Source organism: Argopecten irradians, chromosome 4 (assembly GCF_041381155.1).
Source record: "Argopecten irradians isolate NY chromosome 4, Ai_NY, whole genome shotgun sequence".
NCBI lineage: Eukaryota > Metazoa > Mollusca > Bivalvia > Pectinida > Pectinidae > Argopecten > Argopecten irradians.
In genome coordinates, this window is record NC_091137.1 from 35,537,788 (window position 1) to 35,556,193 (window position 18,406).

The 18,406-nt window shown below is 35.3% G+C and overlaps 2 protein-coding genes across 2 annotated transcripts in view; one reads left to right on the plus strand and one right to left on the minus strand.

The window, feature by feature from the left end:
• Nucleotides 1-9,162, minus strand: part of LOC138321469 (protein timeless homolog) — a 29,899-nt gene extending 20,737 nt beyond the window's left edge. Inside the window, exons 1-11 of the mRNA XM_069265196.1 lie at nucleotides 9,064-9,162; nucleotides 6,448-6,567; nucleotides 5,040-5,193; nucleotides 3,852-3,969; nucleotides 3,570-3,632; nucleotides 3,218-3,319; nucleotides 2,857-2,897; nucleotides 2,354-2,468; nucleotides 1,591-1,659; nucleotides 862-926; nucleotides 98-362 (exon numbers count right to left, since the gene is read on the minus strand). Of these exons, the coding sequence (XP_069121297.1) occupies nucleotides 98-362; nucleotides 862-926; nucleotides 1,591-1,659; nucleotides 2,354-2,468; nucleotides 2,857-2,897; nucleotides 3,218-3,319; nucleotides 3,570-3,632; nucleotides 3,852-3,969; nucleotides 5,040-5,193; nucleotides 6,448-6,532 (1,077 nt within the window). The 5' untranslated portion in view covers nucleotides 6,533-6,567; nucleotides 9,064-9,162. The remainder of the gene's footprint in view (nucleotides 1-97; nucleotides 363-861; nucleotides 927-1,590; nucleotides 1,660-2,353; nucleotides 2,469-2,856; nucleotides 2,898-3,217; nucleotides 3,320-3,569; nucleotides 3,633-3,851; nucleotides 3,970-5,039; nucleotides 5,194-6,447; nucleotides 6,568-9,063) is intronic.
• A 3,605-nt stretch (nucleotides 9,163-12,767) lies between these two features.
• LOC138321470 (uncharacterized) lies at nucleotides 12,768-16,695 on the plus strand. Its single transcript, XM_069265197.1, has 2 exons — nucleotides 12,768-13,105; nucleotides 14,003-16,695. Exon 2 carries the CDS (start codon nucleotides 14,555-14,557, stop codon nucleotides 16,577-16,579), a length of 2,025 nt encoding a protein of 674 aa, XP_069121298.1. The 5' UTR covers nucleotides 12,768-13,105; nucleotides 14,003-14,554; the 3' UTR covers nucleotides 16,580-16,695.
• The last annotated feature ends 1,711 nt before the right edge of the window (nucleotides 16,696-18,406 follow it).

The window sequence follows — 18,406 nt, forward strand, 5'->3', positions numbered from 1 at the left end:
ACTCAAATCAATGTCCAATCAGAAGTATTGCTGATGAAACCATTTTTTTTTATTCTTCAAATCTAGCATGAAAATGAAGTCCATCTGAATTACAAACCTTGACAGCATACATAAGAGGGTTGTAGCAATTCTCCAGAAACTGTACACAGAATTCCTTCAAACCAAGACGAATACTCAGGGTGGATCGTCGGATCAAATCCTTGTCTTTGATTGGTTGTCGGTTCTTAGCTATCTTCTTAGGTTTTTTGTTCACGTCAAAAGTTAAGTTACTAACGTCATGCTGTGCTTTATGAAAAATGACATCCTTCTCACTAATAGATTTCATATTCTTCACAACATAGGTCCCTCCAAATCTTGAATGTCTGAAATAAAATGAATTTTATTTAACAAAAGGAGGCATAATAATAAGACTTTCCAGATCTTCATGCGAGAACAAAATCTAAATGATCTCAATCTTTAATCATTTACTGATTTTTATTTCATTTTATGAATTATTAATATTTGATTTGATATTCAGTCAATCAAAATTGTCCTTGTATTGAATAGCTGAGATGAAATAACACTTGTAAAAAATTAATTTTGCTAGAAATGCCTTAAGACATAAATGTCCATATCTTATTATATTCATGTGGTATCTTTGCAAAGTTGAAACACCACAGCCTCCAAATACATACAGCACATTCCATACAAGGGAGGCAATCCTTTAATTTATCTTAATTATCTGTTAATAGGGTGTTAAGCCAAGCAACCAACTTCACATAAAATCATAACAGAACAGGATGGACTGACTGTGATGCAGTTTCATACACATTATACCCTGTTTTACAAGGCTGAGGTATGAAAATATAAAATATGAAATACCTGGTACTGAATTTCCTATGATCCGTGACTTTCCTTGCTCGTTCTTGTTCTCTTATCATCTCTAACTCTCTGAAGTTAAAGAGTGCATAAAACATTTTCAGAAGGTAATAATGTGTGAGCAAATGGGACTTCACATTTTCATAAATGCTATATTGATTAAAGATGCTCCACCACTGACAAATGATAATTTTTTACTATCAAAAACAGGATCAGACGATTTAGTATTTTTCTTCAGTTACAAAACTTATTTACTTTACACCATTACCACCATTGAAAAGTTTGAGCTTCTGATTTTGCTTCAAGTTAAAAATATGAAAAATATTCAATTGCATTCTGAAAAAATTTCTGTGGCACTATATCCTATATGGAATGAAGTACTGATTGCGCATGCACCAAAGGAAAAATAAATTATTTTATATTATTTTTTGTGTTAATTAGACATATATATATATACACAAAATTAAATACCAATTATTGTTAAAGTGATGAATATCATTTATGCTCTGTCAGCGGTAGAGCATCTTTAAATTTTTTATGTCAAGCTTCTTAGGCCCTCAATGATACATAATTCTATCTTTGAATATAACATAGTTATCTCCACTGCGGGTAGGTACCAATTGAAATTTCTATACTTGGTGAGCAAACATTGGTTCTGTTTTAGACATGCCAAGATTTTGTCATAAATTGAGCTTCACTTATCATTTAATACCAAGACTTCAGTCATTGCACTTGCCTTTCCTCCTTCTCCTTCTGACTTTGTGACCTTTGAACCCCAGCACATGCCAACACCTCAGGTGTCTGTTGAAATTGTGTCAATCATCAAAAACAATTTAGTTAGGTATTAATTCAAGTTTTACCACAATTTTTTTTTTATTTACTACTAGTACTAGTGGCCTTAGTACACACATGTAGCTACAAATAATATTTTTCTTATGAATTATAAATTGTATATTGTGTTACATGTCATACTTTTATCAAATTTTTTCTTAGAAGTAATTTTTGAACATATCAGCTAAAACGATCATGAAGAAAAGCAATATAGAACTGTGAAAGGTTCTTATAATTTTTGTGAATTCATTTATGATTTATGATTTAAGTGGCACTTAATTATATCATATACAACTGAAGATGGACTAAATGTGCATTAACAATGCAATATTACTATCTTGAAACCATTATTGTTTTTATGTTCACATGCATCAATACCAGAGTCAACGATTTAATACAACATAATTTGATATATTTAATCAGATTTCTGAGTAAAGGAACGGCGGTAGCTAAGTGGTTAATATGTGCCCATATGCAGGTCGTGAGCTTGAATCACATGTGGAGCAGTTGCCAGCTCAACCAGCAAACTGACCACTGGTCATATTTTTTTTCTCTCCGAGAACTCTAGGTTTCCTACACTATCTTAACCTAGCTATAGTATGTCCCTGACCCTGTCTATTAACAGGATTTTAAAATAATCAAACAAAATCTTGGGTAAACTAACCTGCTCCCGAAAAATTAGCGACACAATTTCCAGGACATGCATGGAGAACTGTCGTTCCTCTTCAGAGCTGGCTATATACAGGAGCAGATCCTCAAGTCCACTACAGTGTATGGCCCTTAATGATACACACAAAATCCTATTCTTTACATTTTCAAGTGAAATCCTTAATATCTTGTGTATTAAGAAACAATCGTCAGAAGTTGAGAAACTAGGTTAGTTTCTCGACTTTTCTGCTTTATGACATGTAACTCTTACAAATATCAAACTACATGCATGATGAAAGAACTTACACAGGGGTGGTACTGCAATTTACAAGTATCTAAACATGAATGGAGAGTTTCCTATCATAATGAAATGTATTCTGATGTTATATATCAAACAACTAAATCAGCAGTCACAAATATCGAAACATTTCCATTGCTATACCCCATCAGTTGACTTGCTATACATTTAGTACTATTATAATTGGTGCTAACTAGAATTTCTAACTTCAGATGGCTTACCAGATAACTTGGTCGTGAATAGTGGCATCGTCGTCAGTCCTCTGTTAAATAAATTCAGATAAAACATTTAGTTAGATTCATATATACATATTTGGAATAATTGACCTATTTCTGGATTTCAAATTAACCATATAAACTTTTTTCTCACAGCTATGAGAATAAACAGCTGTTGTTTATATAAAAGGATATTAACATTCAAAAAGGTTTATTCTACTATAATGTGTTTAAATATCTATTCACTTTAACTATTGACCATATAAATGAATAATTCAATGTCAGTTAAAATATTTTTCCAGATGAATATAGCATTCATCAATGATATCAGGTAATTAACATGAAGTTAATTAAAACTACAACCAACCTGTTCCTGGTCTTGGTTGGGAGGTACATGAAGAATGTTTCTAATAAGGATGAGAATTCTCTCTATTAGGAGGCGATCCTCTTCCTGACGATGTTCCCAGTCCTACAACACATATGAACAAATATAGATAAAATATATAAATATATATATATATATATATGTACCAATTGATAATACAGTAACATTATCAAATCTAATATTTTCCCCAAAAATATTATCAAGCTTTATAAACACAACACTAAATGTGAACAAGAAGCTATACTCAATCTATACAATTTTTTTTAATAATTAATTATTTTACTGTGAGTGTCTCTTATAAGATTTTATACATTTTTTTTTCTTTTGGCCTTACCAGTTTCAATAGTTGTCCTAATCGCTCTGTTAAGGTACTGAAGAAATCCTCGTCCACAAAAACCTATTAAAATAAAATGGTGATTCTAACAATAAAATGGGTCTGCTATGATCACTTGAATTTTACAAGAAAAAAAGAAAATAAATTAAAGTAAACAATGTTTAATATCAAAGTGGATCGTTGTCAAGACTTTTGTTGAAAATTTTGGTTATTACACGATAATCTTACTATATCTATCTCTGTTCAACAAATGGTCTATGCAACATTTAGAATATCACGTACCTCTTTGTATCCCTGCAGCTCTGCCTCAATCTCCAGGTAATAATTGTACATTGTTTTATCTGCAGGGATGGCATTTTTGAAGCATATAATGGCAGGCTGTGTCAAGTTCACCAAAACTCTGTAACGTAATCAGTTAACCTTGTTCACTAATGAATTTGATAAGGCCAAAAAAAATATATACATGTTTCAGGTTACATGACTGAAAAAAATAGAGTAGGTCGGTCAGGATTTTTTAAAATTTTTTTTTTTTTTTTTTTTTTTTTTTTAGGAGGGGTGGGGGAGGGGTTGAGTGGCTTTATAACTACATTAAAAAGTAATTTAATAATACATGTAAGTTGTCTTTCAGGCTTTAGGCTAGCTGCAATATTGTAGCTCAAAAGACTTTGAGACAGAAAAAGTTGTTGTCTTTAGGCCGAAAGGTATAGTAGGCCGGGTACGTATATTCGTTCTAGCTTTAGGCTGGATAGAAGTCTTTTATTTCTCATCACCGTATTCGTAATTGAACTTTATCTGGATAAACTTAAAGCATGCGTAAAAATCTATGTTGAAAACTTCATACACACAACGTTTTTGTTTTGAAAAAGTGTGATAAAATAGCTAGGGTCGAAAGTAAAAACTAGGGTAGGTAGGGGTACCTGAAACATACATATTTTTTTAGGCCTAATATACAACAAGTATTACCACAGCTGTATATGAGGGCAATTATATATTTCTTCCTCTGTCTCCTAATGTTTTATTTTTATCCTAATAACCAAAAGTGTATTAACTTTTTTCTGCAATCTTTGTGTTCTGACTGATACAGACAGAGCGAAACATTAACTAAACTTAATTAAGTTCTATCCAAAGCGATTAAACATTGTCAAGAAGAGACAACAAGTCATGCATGCCATTATAATATTGGTTATACAGTCAATTACTTTGATGTATTATGGCACCCTCTGGCTCACATGTGAGATACAAAGTGACATTGTCTCATCAAATCCATTCTGAAAAGTAATTTTCATACTAGATAATTTCATGGGTCTGTGGTTTTTTATTGGCAAAATAGTCAATATACAGCAAAATTTCTATAGGGGACGTGTTCTTAAAATTATTCAACCCCAATGATGCAAATACACCCAAAAAATTCTTAATGACTTAATTAATGCAGTAGATTTCATTACAACTCTAAAATGCTTTCTTGTTCACCTGATCAACGTCTCGAAGAGTTGTCTTTCCTCATGGTATTGCTTGACTAATGGGAGAAGGTCCTTCTGTACGATTTGGGCATGACCCAGCTGTCGCCGTATGTCACAAGTTTCATCTTCACGCTTTAGGAACCGTATCAGGTCCTTCACAGTTTCTGGAAATCAATGAAAAGTTATTGGAAGATTTTGGATTAAGATTTTGAAAATTTCTGCATCTCAGTTCATATAACAACAAATTTAGCTTAACAAAGTTTGGGATCATCTATATGTACTAATATCACAGGGCTGGGGAAATGTACTCGTCCACTCGTCTAGACGAGTGGATTTGGCCATCGGACGAGTTGAATGTTGACATCACGCTTGTCCTTCGGACGAGTGACAAATTCTGACACTGACTATGACCTACACCTTATTAAATATATTGTTTCTTGATAAATTTATATAGGGTCTGACATTCGTAAGGGTTTCTTAAAAATACAACGAAGCAATGATAAGCTTACACTTTCTGCATCATTCTTGGAAATCCCCGACTTTTGTTTTCAATGTGCATGCGCGTGTACAGCATTGTAACATGAATAAATCCGAGGTCTATTGATATCGTAATCAAGAGTCTAGAGGTGTATTGAATAACAAGATGTCAAAGCGAAATTTGCTTCAGCTTTTTTGCGACGTTCGTTTCAAACAAATCTTACAAGAAGCTAATGGAGTTAAACATAATATACCTATAGCTACTACATTGGAAAGTAAGTTAAAATATTGATCCTTTAAAAAGATATCTTTTTTTACAACACTTGCACACAAAATTGTTTTAGAATTAAATGTTTTTGTCAGTCTTCTTTTAAAACTGTCTGTCAATCATGTTATCCCGAATCGGCATCAATACAATTCTGACAATCAAATGGATATATCTAAAACCGCTGTAGGCAAATACCATATATAAGTCACATATACTTATTTATCTGACAAATATTGAGGACAAATGAAAATGTCAATCGGACGAGTAGATTTTGATGAAGCACTGTGCACATGTCCGACGGACGAGTACATTTCAAAGTTTTTCCGCGACCCTGTATCATCTGACGCGCAACTCTTTACCATAACGCATTTTGTACAAATCAAAAGACAGTCTAAAATAAGTTTGGTGTTTAGTTACATGCATAAACTCCAACATCCTGGTGAAATCAATTTAAAATGAAACTTACATACGTGTACAACATACCATTTCAGAAACATGCAGAGTCGACCCATTATTAGTTACCTCTGACATCATATGCACAATAATGTTATTACATGTGTGTCTTACAATATTTATGAAATGGATATATGACTGACATGAGTTGACCAACCAGACCAATTGTGATAAACCATAATATTTACCTTAAAGAAGTCATTTCATAATTAATACTTACCAAGACAGTCTGGTTCCTTGACGTAGCGATTTCCCTCCAGGTATCCTAGAGCACTACATGTGGCCTGCAACTCCACATGCATCATGGTTACTGGGTTACTTATATGACATCAAGGTCAACCTACAACAATTAAACAACATCATATTTAAAAGCTTATAGGTCTGTAAGACTGATGATTTTAGTCAAAAAGATGAAGTTTAAATCTTGTAAAAGGTCATATCATGTATTGTTTGTATGACAAGTAGTGCATATAGATTTGTTTTTCTAGTTCTGTCTGCTTATTTCTCCAATTGAGGCACTCTACTAGGATTCTTGAAACGAAATCTACAGATAAACTCACAACATATAAAAGAACATGCATGCTTACAAAGCCATAGTCAGACCCAAACTGGAGTACTGCTCCTCCGTATGGGACCCTCACCAGACAAATCAAATCATGGAAATTGTAAAAACCCAACGAGGAGCAGCACGCTACACGACAAGCAGATACCACAACACAAGTTCAGTACAAGACATGATGAAAAACCTCAACTGGACCTCACTACAAACACGCAGAATAAGAACACGTTTAATATTATTTTATAAAATCATACACCGTCATGTGGCAATTGCAATAGACTATAGTCAAATTCTTCATCTGACAGACTACAGGACCAGACAATCACACCCATTCACATACAGCTGCCACCAAGGACATATTCAAACATTCATTTTTTCCACACACAAATGGAACATCCTACCGGTGGCTACAGTACAAAGCACTACACTAGAGGTCTTCAAGTCACATAACCTAAAAACAGAACTTGAAGACCTAAACCCCACTCACTAAAATTCTATCATATTTTTATCTTATAACTATACACTAAAAAAAAAAAAAAAAAAAAAAAAAATAACCTGCACCATCACAATCACTGTAAATGACTTCACTCTTTTTTTCACAATTACACCCCTGCCAATCCACACAACAACATCGATGGAATTGTGTCTACTATAAGAAGAAGAATCATGTCACCGATACATGTACACAATGATAATATATTTCTGTGTTAATTAGTGACACATTTAAAATGGAATGGTTTGACATTCAGATTTAGTTATATAATTAAACTTAATGTGGCACATGGTATTTGGTTCCAAATTTTTATATACATGTATATCCTGATGACGTTTTTTTAGAGTTATGTATTGGCATACATATATTCATGCAGCAGAGGCCCCATGTTTTTGAAATGTTTCATGTTTTGATAAGGATTTTAAATCATGTTAGCGGCATGTAAAGAGCTTTGATTACATTCCAAGATGTCGTTTTTGGAGTAGATGGTTGGGGAATTAACTCCTCCACCCAGCGAAAAAAAAAAGTAACAAAAACCTCTCAGGGAAATACAACAAAAGTAATCAAATATATTGAAAAATTGAAGAATCTGATGATGATGATGAATTCGATAATATATGCAAACAAGACTTGGTATTGCAGTTACAAAGGAAAGTCGTGTAAGCTTTTAATGGAAAATTGAAGAAAATAATATGAACAATCATTCATCGATCAATTTTGTGTGAATTTTCTTTTACTTAAACCTACTGAATCTAAAATTGGTTTTCTGAAAAGGAAAAACATCTCCGGAAAGAGGAAGAAAATTATTCATTCATCAAATATATGATTATTCTAGAAGATTTAAAAATAATCGTAAAATTTGATCAAAAGCAGGGCCCCCTGATTTCCTCGCTCCTGTTACATAGATAGATGATATGTCATGATTGTCTACTGTCAGTCCTGAATAATTGACAAAAAAAAAACCCAACGTATTCGGCCTCATGTTTCAACGGTATCCCAGCCCCCATGCTGCATGCTTAGTTGTACATGTAAACCATGTATTTTGTCTGATTAAATTCTTCTCTTGTACATACTGAAATAAAACATATTTATTGTATTCATATTTTAGTGCGAGTGTTTTGTTTTTCCATTGTACTCCAATGGCCAACACTACAAACACGCCGTCTACAATCACGACTCATCCTCCTATATAAAATCACACACCATCTCGTTGCCATCAACCCAGAACAATACCTAACACCTGTAGACACCCGCACTAGACACACACATCCCTATGCATACAGATACATCGCAGCCACAAAGGATACATTTAAGTACTCCTTTTTCCCACACACCATCACATACTGGAATCTCCTCCCTGTGGCAACAGTACAAAACACTACACTGGAGGGCTTCAAGGCAAACATAAACAACGTAGCCCTTGAAGCCCCCACTCACAAATAAACACCTCATTTTTATCATGTTTTTAACCTATCTACTTTTATCTATTCCAGCACCAGAAGAGAAAAAAATGCACTGTATATAATCCCTTCCCCCACGCCACTGAGCCGATCACTCACCTAAAATCGTCACTATTGACGGATGGTGATAAACCAAAGAAGAAGAAGAAGAAGAAGTAACGACCTGTTTTACAGCTGCAATATTTTACGATCACCTGATCATGCAAAAATTGCTGTTATCAGATGGCAAAAGGGACAATTAAGCGTTTTAACCGATCTTAAAACATACAGTTTTCTCTTTCAGCAGAAGTGATCATACGATAATTCTTATCATTAAATACTTACACCAACTTCAGCACACCAACCAGACTTCAATAACAGACGGATTTCGCGCCTTTCTAATGCAAAACATTCGTAGTCATTGAGACGCTTCCAGGTTGACTAATAACTGGTCCGATTGAGTGGTGATTTCCGGATTCAGAATAATCAGATACTATATTTTTTAAGTCTGGTAATATTTTTCACATATATATTTAAATTATTTACCGACTAAATAATATCAAAATATAGAAAAACAATTAAGTTTGTTTTCTGATCCCATATTTGTATTTAAATATGTACAGTGCAGCACGGGTAAAAGAAGTATTTTGTGGAATGGGGTCAAAACGGCACTAACTGGCATATACTGTAATGCAGGGGCGTAGGAAGGGGGGGGGGGCAACTCCCCCCTTCCCAGGGGGGGGGCAAACATGTCTTTTTGCCCCCCCCCCCCCCACCATTTTCGCCTACTGAAATTTTGTAAAAATGCTTATTTGAAAGAAAAAAGGATCCTCCTGCACATTTTTTCGTACTTCATTCTAGAAAATTTTCCGCTGCGCGGCGCATTTCCTAAAACGTTCAAGCACATAATGTCAAACCTTAAATAGTAAAAATTCAATACACACGAACTAGACTAAAAATGCCCATCATGGGATTCTATGTACTATTTAAAAAAAAATGTCTCTTAAAAGATCAATTTGTTTATATGTCTTAGCGAGACAATTAATTAATTTTTTATGTTACACAACAATGTGCCGATGGTGTGAAGCCGGTATATTCAGATCGAGTAGGGTTGCATAATGTTATGACGACACATTATCATTTCTAAATGCAGGTCTGTAGCTTTAAATCGAAAAATTACCATGTTAAGAACGCTTTATAATCATTAAAATACATCGTAAAACTCATCTCAGCCATTCTAAATCGTAATTTTTTTCCCGGGGGAGACCCCCCCCGGACCCCCCTAACACCAAATTCTCGCGCCTTTGGGCGCTCACAAATTCATCAAAATGCATCGTAAAAACTCATCTAAGCCATTTTTAAATCGTGATTTTTTTCCGGTGGACACCCCCCGGACCCCCCAAACACCAAAATCTCGCGCTTTCGGGCGCTCGAGCAAAATCATCAAGAAATATATATTGTAAAAGAATCTTAATCTCAGCCATTCTAAAATACAATGATTTTTTCCGGGGGTCACCCCAGACCCCTAAAACACCAAAATCTCGCGTGTCTTTGACGCTCAAACGCTAATTTGGCCAATTTGCGTATTCGTTTAATTTCCTTTTAGCGACCCCACTGTCTATAAGTGTGTACAAGGATTAAATATTTAATGATATATGAAAAATTGTACATACAAAGCCGCGATATATGGTTGGGATAGTTGAATTGGGGGCGGGTCCTCCTGAGGGGAGGCCGCCGCCGCGGCGGGCGGTTCTTGCTTTTGTTTGGGGGTGTGGGGGTTGGTGGGGTGGGGGGGGGTGGGGGGGGGGGGGGGGTTACAAAATATTGAGGACCTTTGCCCCCCCCCCCCCATTACGTTTCATCTTCCTACGCCACTGTAATGGCCCTAGGTTAAACCACGGGAATTCGAGAATTATAGTTACAGTTAATATATACATCATTTTAAGATGTTTTAGGAGTCTAGATCATAAATAGGTAAATTCATACACACCAAAATTATTATCTGAAATTATATATTATCTGATATCTTTGATATGATAAAAATAATATTGTTTCAGAAACATAATAGGCCTACATGTATATATACAATGTATGTATCAGAGTATAAATGTTTCTGATTGTTTGCAACATGTCATGTTAGAAAATGTATATAATCCCTTGTTGGTGTCTTTCTTACAACTTTTATCAACCAAACTGATTCTGTCTGATTTTTTAAAACTGTAAATGTGGAATCAGTGACTGATATGATATGATTTTTGTCAGTGTTACATTAAAAGAGAATACTCCAAGTTTTGAAAAAGGTACTTGTAAATATCGTAGTTTTAAACATTTAAATAAAGAAAATCTTATTTATGATGTCAGTAAATTACATTTCTCTGTTTGTCGTTTTTGATGACCCAAAGTGATACACACTGCAGGACACACGGCACTCTTTTAAAAGATCTGGGCCCAGTTGTTCAAAGGGTCATTAGGCTAATCACGGTTTAGCGATAATTTTCAAATCAAGATAAAACAAACAAATTCGTGGAATTCCCATCCCCCGCTTTCAGGACATATTGTAGGTAAACATTATTGGGGTTAGGTTTAACCTTGGTTGAAACATGAAAAAATAAACTGAAGGCTTATTCGGAAGTAAGATGTGTAAAATAATGTCCGCTGAAAGTAAGGCACTCTTAAAGTTATATGTGCCGTAACTGGCCGAAATTTTTTACATGTTAACATGTTATTTTTTCTTCATTTATCTATTTATTTCTTGTTTTTAAGCCTAATACATGTTTTGATGAAAACATACCTTCTGAAATCACTTTACAATTACTAATAATGCCGTACAAATGTGAAATGAAATTGTAGAAAACAATATGGCTTCAAGGTCTGACCGTATGTACTCATTTCACGACACTGAAGATGTTGATATAATGATTTTTTGGCAGTACAATCATTTTCAGCGCTCTTTTGAACTTGTGAAATTAAAACGTATACATTGAAAATATTGTAATTCTCAAAATGTTGGTAATTTTTGGAGTTGAATAACATATTAAAAGCTCTTCTTGATTCGTGACTATGAAAAATACGGCACATATAACTTTAACAATTAAAGAATTGTTAGATTGCTGCAGGTAGGGCGTTAGAATTGTACCTGCTGCCCCTATTGCATGATCGTAAAAGGCGACTAAATTTAGGATATTATGTTTTCTTTTCTTCCTAGCTGACTTTATCTTTCCTAATGCCTTCCTTGGCACCGCCTCACTTTTGGCCTTGCGTTGTGCGTTCGCCCCTGTGAGGAAGGCTCTGGGTTCTGTCCCCTGGCCGAGACACACCAAAGTCTATAAAAGTGGTAGTTTCTGCTCCTGCTTAGCGCTCAGCATACGGGGAGTGGGACGACTGGTTCGCCCGTTGTCAGTATAATGTGACCGGGTGGGGTGTGTTGCTTGGTGTCTTCGGCGGCATGCTTCAGTGATATAGCACTATAAAAAGGCCAATAGTTCCACTATACAAGAAGACATAACATGAATTTACCGCAGTCTCCCAAAACACGTACCTCGCACAACATGCACGCAACACACCGCATACATGGGATGCCGTCCTTACATGACCACAGCTGTTAATAGGACGTTAATTAATCAAACAAACAAACAAAGATTGCATTTATTGGAGATATGAATGCAATCTGGGTGGCAGATAAATAGAATAGCGCCCGTTAGGTTTGATTGCATTTATTGGATATAAATGCAATCTGGGTGGCAGATAAATAGAATAGCGCCGTTAGAAAGCTCTATTCTATTTATCTGCCACCCAGATTGCATTTATATCTCCAATAAATGCAATCTAACAATCCTTTAATTGTTATATTTACATTTTGCTTTCTAGTTCAAAGTAACACATGATTTAGATGCGAGTGAACAATTGAATTTCCCGCTTCAGCGATATAAAAATAGTCCTAATTAAAAACTGAAAAGACAACAAAATTTCAGTGTTTTTCAATAGCTTTTTAGTTTACTTTCAATTATCCAGACATTTAAAAGATTTTTATAGCTTCATAACCAAACTGGTTCATTCAACTACAATATCAGTTTTCCCACACGAACTAACACGGTGTCGGTAAACAAAACTCACATCCATTTATGTAGATATTACTACACCAAGTCTAGGCTGCATTTATTGGCTCATAGGGTAAAGTGATGATAAGTCGGACACGATGTGAAGTCGGACACTTTTGAGCTTCATTTCCAACGGTAATTTCCGGAAATGGATTAACTACGATTTGCATATTGCATAAAACTGATCTTAAACATGTTAGAGTTATCTTTCTTTGCCCGGTCCGTCCTATCCGGTTTTGCTGAAGGTCGAGTGACTGAAGTACGTAAAGGCGGCAGATTTCGAACAAGCGGTAAGGAAATATAGAAAGTTTATTCGCAATCAAATACTTATATAGACATTCCTGAAAACGTAATGTAAATAAATTCTCTATGAAGATGTTAAAGAATCACTGAATTAATACGTAAATAGCTGATAAAATATGTACTTCTTCATAGATTTTAGAAATGTCGATTTATTTGATAATATGGAATTCAATCTTAAGTCGGACACTTAAAAAGTGTAATTCGATCTTAAGTCGGACATTGTCCGACTTCATATCACCCTGCTAATTTACATTATGAATTCAATTACCAGTTTTTAAAATTAAACTTTTGCCATGCTGTTTTGCTCATTTGTTGATTTTATTTTGTTTTAATAATTTAATTATATTTATTTTTTTTTTTTTTTAATTTATTTTATTTATAAAATTTAAGTTTTAAGTATAAATATTAAATGTTTTTCACACTGTCTTTTCTATTTACTTTTTACCTTCTTCCTTTAATTTGTTATTCATAAACAGACCAAAATTTTGCTGAATAAAACAATAGGCCTATATATTTTATACACGTCCCATGGATTTGACATGATTTTCCAGCCAACAGAAAATATACATTAAATGTGTTATAGAATATATATATCCCTATCACACAAAATACGCCCTATATACTCTTGGTTCTGTTAAGTAAAACCTTTTACTAGTATACAAAATGACATTATCATAGCTGCCAATTATTTTCACTGAAGACAATATTCTACAAAATTATTTTAAATCTGAAAACATGACATTTAAAATACAGTATGAATGATTAAAAACACGATGGTTAGGGACAAATTAAAGAAAACGCCAAATTTAATATGAAATACATGTCATTAAAATTCTATAAAAAAATGCAAAGATTACACGAGATTTCTTTTCTGAAATTTGCAGTCATGAAGAAGATCTTTGTAAAAACCTACGCTGTTGGAATGCATCACTGGGGCAATCGAGTTCTTCCTCTAGGCACAAATTTATTCTGTAAATGGGAACCAGACAATTGCAAGGATATCAATGCAGTTGCCATTTTTGAAGACAGATCGTGTCGTAGGCGTATGGGCTATCTACGACGAGAAGACAGCGCAAAGATAGCTTTGCTATTTAAAAACAACATCATCAAAAGTGACTTTTGTGTTTTAAAGGCACACCAGCCACCGAACAAATTCAATAAGTTCAAGGGACCGATGCAGTTGTGTACCATCGAATTTCAATGTGACGATCGAGAACTAGAAAGTGTCCGCTCCATTATGCAAGGTTGCAATGTTAACATATGCAATTGAAAAGGCCATCTGAAACAAACATTATTACAGATATCGATCACTAAACTGTCTTTAAAAATATATTTTTGTTCTTTTAATTTTATTCTTATTTTTCTTTCTTTCTGCTTTTGTTTGTATGATATTAAAAGACACAGAAAAAAATCATTGTTTGTAATTATTTACAGTCATGCGGGACTGGGACGAAAGAGCCATGTCTGCGGCTATAGCTGCTGTCAAAGGCGGAATGTCAACAAGAAAAGCTGCCAAAACGTATTCTGTTCCAAAATCTACACTTAGTGACAGAGTAACGGGTAAAGTGTTGGAAGGTGCAAGAATGGGGAAAAAGAAAATTTTCTCAGATATTGAAGAGAGAGAGCTTATTGCATGCGCTAAAGACAGGGCTGACATGGGCATTGGTTTTTCTAAAGAAAACTTCCTAAGATTTGCCGGTGCCTATGCTTCGAAAAAAGCTATAAAAATCAACGGTGGTGCCAGCAGACCATCTGACATGTGGTGGAGAGGTTTAAAAGTAAGAAATAAAACATTTTCTTTGAGGGCACCGGAAGCCACGGCCACAATCCGCCATGATGCCATGACGCGCCAAAGAATGTCAATGTACTTTGAATCGCTTGGAACTGTAATCACGACTCACAATCTTTCCCTATACCCTGAAAGGATATGGAATATGGACGAAACCGGCATGAATATGTGCCACAAGCCGGGACGCGTTGTAGCAAAAAAGGGTGCAAAGACTGTACATGCCAAAGCGTCCGGTACGAGGGAGATGATAACCGTCATAGCTTGCGCAAACGCAGCTGGAGGCTGCCTACCACCTCATTTTGTGATGCCGGGGAAATCAAAAAGAACCTTATATGGGTATGACACAGAAGTAGCCCTCGAGACAGGGTCATCCATAAAAGGCGCCAATTACTCAGTGTCCGATAGTGGCTGGACCAAAGACGGCATTGCTCGTCTTTGGTTTCAAGAGACTTTTCTTAAAAATATCGGGACAGCAAGACCTCAGCTACTAATATGTGACGGGCATACCTCACACAACAATGTGGAGTTTTTAGATCAAGCACGAAATGAAGACATCATCTTGGTTGAACTCCCAAGCCACACAAGTAATTGGACACAGCCACTAGACAGAACTGTTTTCAAAAGTCTGAAAAGCCACTGGAACACTGAGGTTACCAATTTCATCAGGACAACAGGTGTGTCGGTTGGTCACAAACAGTTTCTGCGCATATTCGGAAAAGCTTGGGAGTCGGCGCTAACGCCAAACAACATCAAAAGTGGATTTGCCGCAACGGGCATATGCCCATTCAATCCTGAGAAAATACCAACTGAAGCATACAAACCGTCTGAGAGCTGCAACGACAGTGAAGAGCATATCCCATCTTACACTACCAACTCAACTGAGCTTGCCAGCCAAACTACGCCTTCTCAGATTCTATCCAGAGAAACACTTCCTAACAGCTTTTTGTCACCATCACGCGGATCAGACCACACGGTGTCCTCAAATCCTTCGGAGGTTTCGCTTCCTGGTAGTTCTGATGTATTACTTTCCCAAAATACATCTGGGATGTCTTTGCCCATTAATCCAACGGATTTGCAGGTTGACCCCGAAGAAAATGTGGTATCTTTGATAAATTTTTCTTTACCTCTCAATATTGAAGGTGGTATCAGTGATCTTCCTGGACTTAATATTGATCAGGAGGGTAATCTTCAGATTGAGCCGTCAGACGACTGTCTCCCTTTGTCATCTCCCTCTTGTGAAGTACCTGTACCCAAGTTGAACGTAGTATCGCCTAAGACGGCATTAGAAGTTGTAGAGTCTGCTATCAGCGATGAAACTCTTCTAAAATTTCAAGCTGCACATTTGGCAGGCAAAGTATTAAGAGATCCAATGTTTGAAACTTGGAAGATGTATCAGTCTAAAGTTACACAAATGAATCCTCCTGCTGTCAATCCAGAAACAGTCGCTAAAGAATTGTTTCCCGTTCCGAAGATGATAAAGAAACCAATAAACGTCACCTCCCACTTCGTCTTGACATCTGACGAGATCTACATGCAAAAGAAACATGCTCGTGATGAAAAGAACCGAAAAGAATTGGAAAAAGAACAGCGAAAAGTTGAACGCGAAAATAAAAGGCTACTTCGAGAGAAGGAAAAAGAAAACAAAATCAACAGAAAGAAAAGAAAACAGTGATAAAGTTACTTTAGATACGACTTCAAAAACAATCTTTTTCATAATCATATTCATCGGTGTATACACAGACTTAACAGAATCAGTCTATGTTTATCATGAGTTTAAAACTATAACATTCTCGAAATCCTTGATTTACATATGAGAAAAAAAAAAACCACAGAAATTGATTAGCAGTATCACTGTAAAACACATCATGGTAGAATATCAGAAGATCATTTTACTTGTCATGTGCATTATGTTTCTCAAATCAATGAAGGATTAAGAACTCAATAATCTGTAATTTGTTGCAGACAATTTCTTGTTTTTGTTTTTGTTAGTTACATTTAGATAAAAAAATCAATTAATGTTAAATACCTATGTGAATAGTCGGGCAACGGAAGGCTTAGTAAAAGGAAGTCGGTAAAAATGGTATTGATATATCAAGTATAATTTCTAATGAAATAGAAAAATAAAACTTCCCATCAAAATTGCTCTGCATGCTGCTAAGAAATTAATTTATATTATAGGAATCCTAAAACGTCCTACCGGTTGGCTATGTCCGTGTTGACATCCCACGCAGCCTCGCTTTCAGAATTTATTTTAGAACTGTGATAAATTTACACGGGGCTTTTCCATACATTCAATGGTCAAAACTGGACAACGTAAGTAGAACTTAACCGTCATTTTTATATACAAGGATTTTTTAAAGAAAAACGAACGCTTTTAGACTGGTTTGCATTGCCCGACTATTTACTTAAAACCCACAGCGCTTTCGCGGCTCTTGCTGTTCTTCAGGGGATTTGAATTTAACGCGAAAATAAAAGGCTACTTCATATTCAAATTAAATTAGAATTCAAATCCTCTGAAGAACGGCAAGAGCAGCGAAAGCGCTAGGGCTATGCAAAAACTCTCAGTGAAACCGGAAATCATATACTGTACGGTTTGTATTTAACGAAGGATTATATTTTGCTATATTTACATTTTGTCACAGTGACTCCCATTACTCTAAATTAGTAATGATAATCGTGATCTGCATTATGAGCCAATAAATGCAGCCTAGACTTGGTGTAGTAATATCTACATAAATGGATGTGAGTCTTGTTTACTAATATCATGTTAGTCCGCGCGGGAAAATTAACGGACGCTATTCTATTTATCTGCCACCCAGATTGCATTTATATCTCCAATAAATGCTATATAACATTCCTTTAATTGTTAAATATATACAGTATCACTGAAATCAAGGAGAGCTTAATCATTGACAAGCCCTAATAGTGTCGACTCGTATCATCTCCACGAAATTGAACACTCGCAATATGTTCCATTATAGACCCGCGAAATATTAAAGTGCTATACAGTGAGTGCTAAATGATATCAGTCATGGAAATATAATATTCATATACACTTCACTGTAAATAACCTGTATAGATTTAGCAAGGCTAACTTTGTCAGATAGGCCAAGGATTTATATACATGTACGTCCTTGGATAGGCCTAGTGTCCTGTCTATCAAAACCACTGTCCGACTTCAAATCAGCATGTCCGACCTATCATCAAATGTGTCCGACTTACCATCAAATTATGGTTACACTACATTTCTTGCTATTTCTTGAAAATATCGGGATAAAACACCTCTAACGGTATAGAAAAGTGAAAAAGAGGTTCCGAACTACATATAAGAACGCTCTCGGAAACTTTCAAGATTCATTCTTATTAATCATTGACCTAACTTTGCTGAGGGTGTCCGACTTATCATCACTTTACCCTAATGCAGATCACGATTATCGTGTGGCAAAATGTAAATATTTTCTGTATTGATATGTATAGATGAGTGTAAGGTGTGTATGTT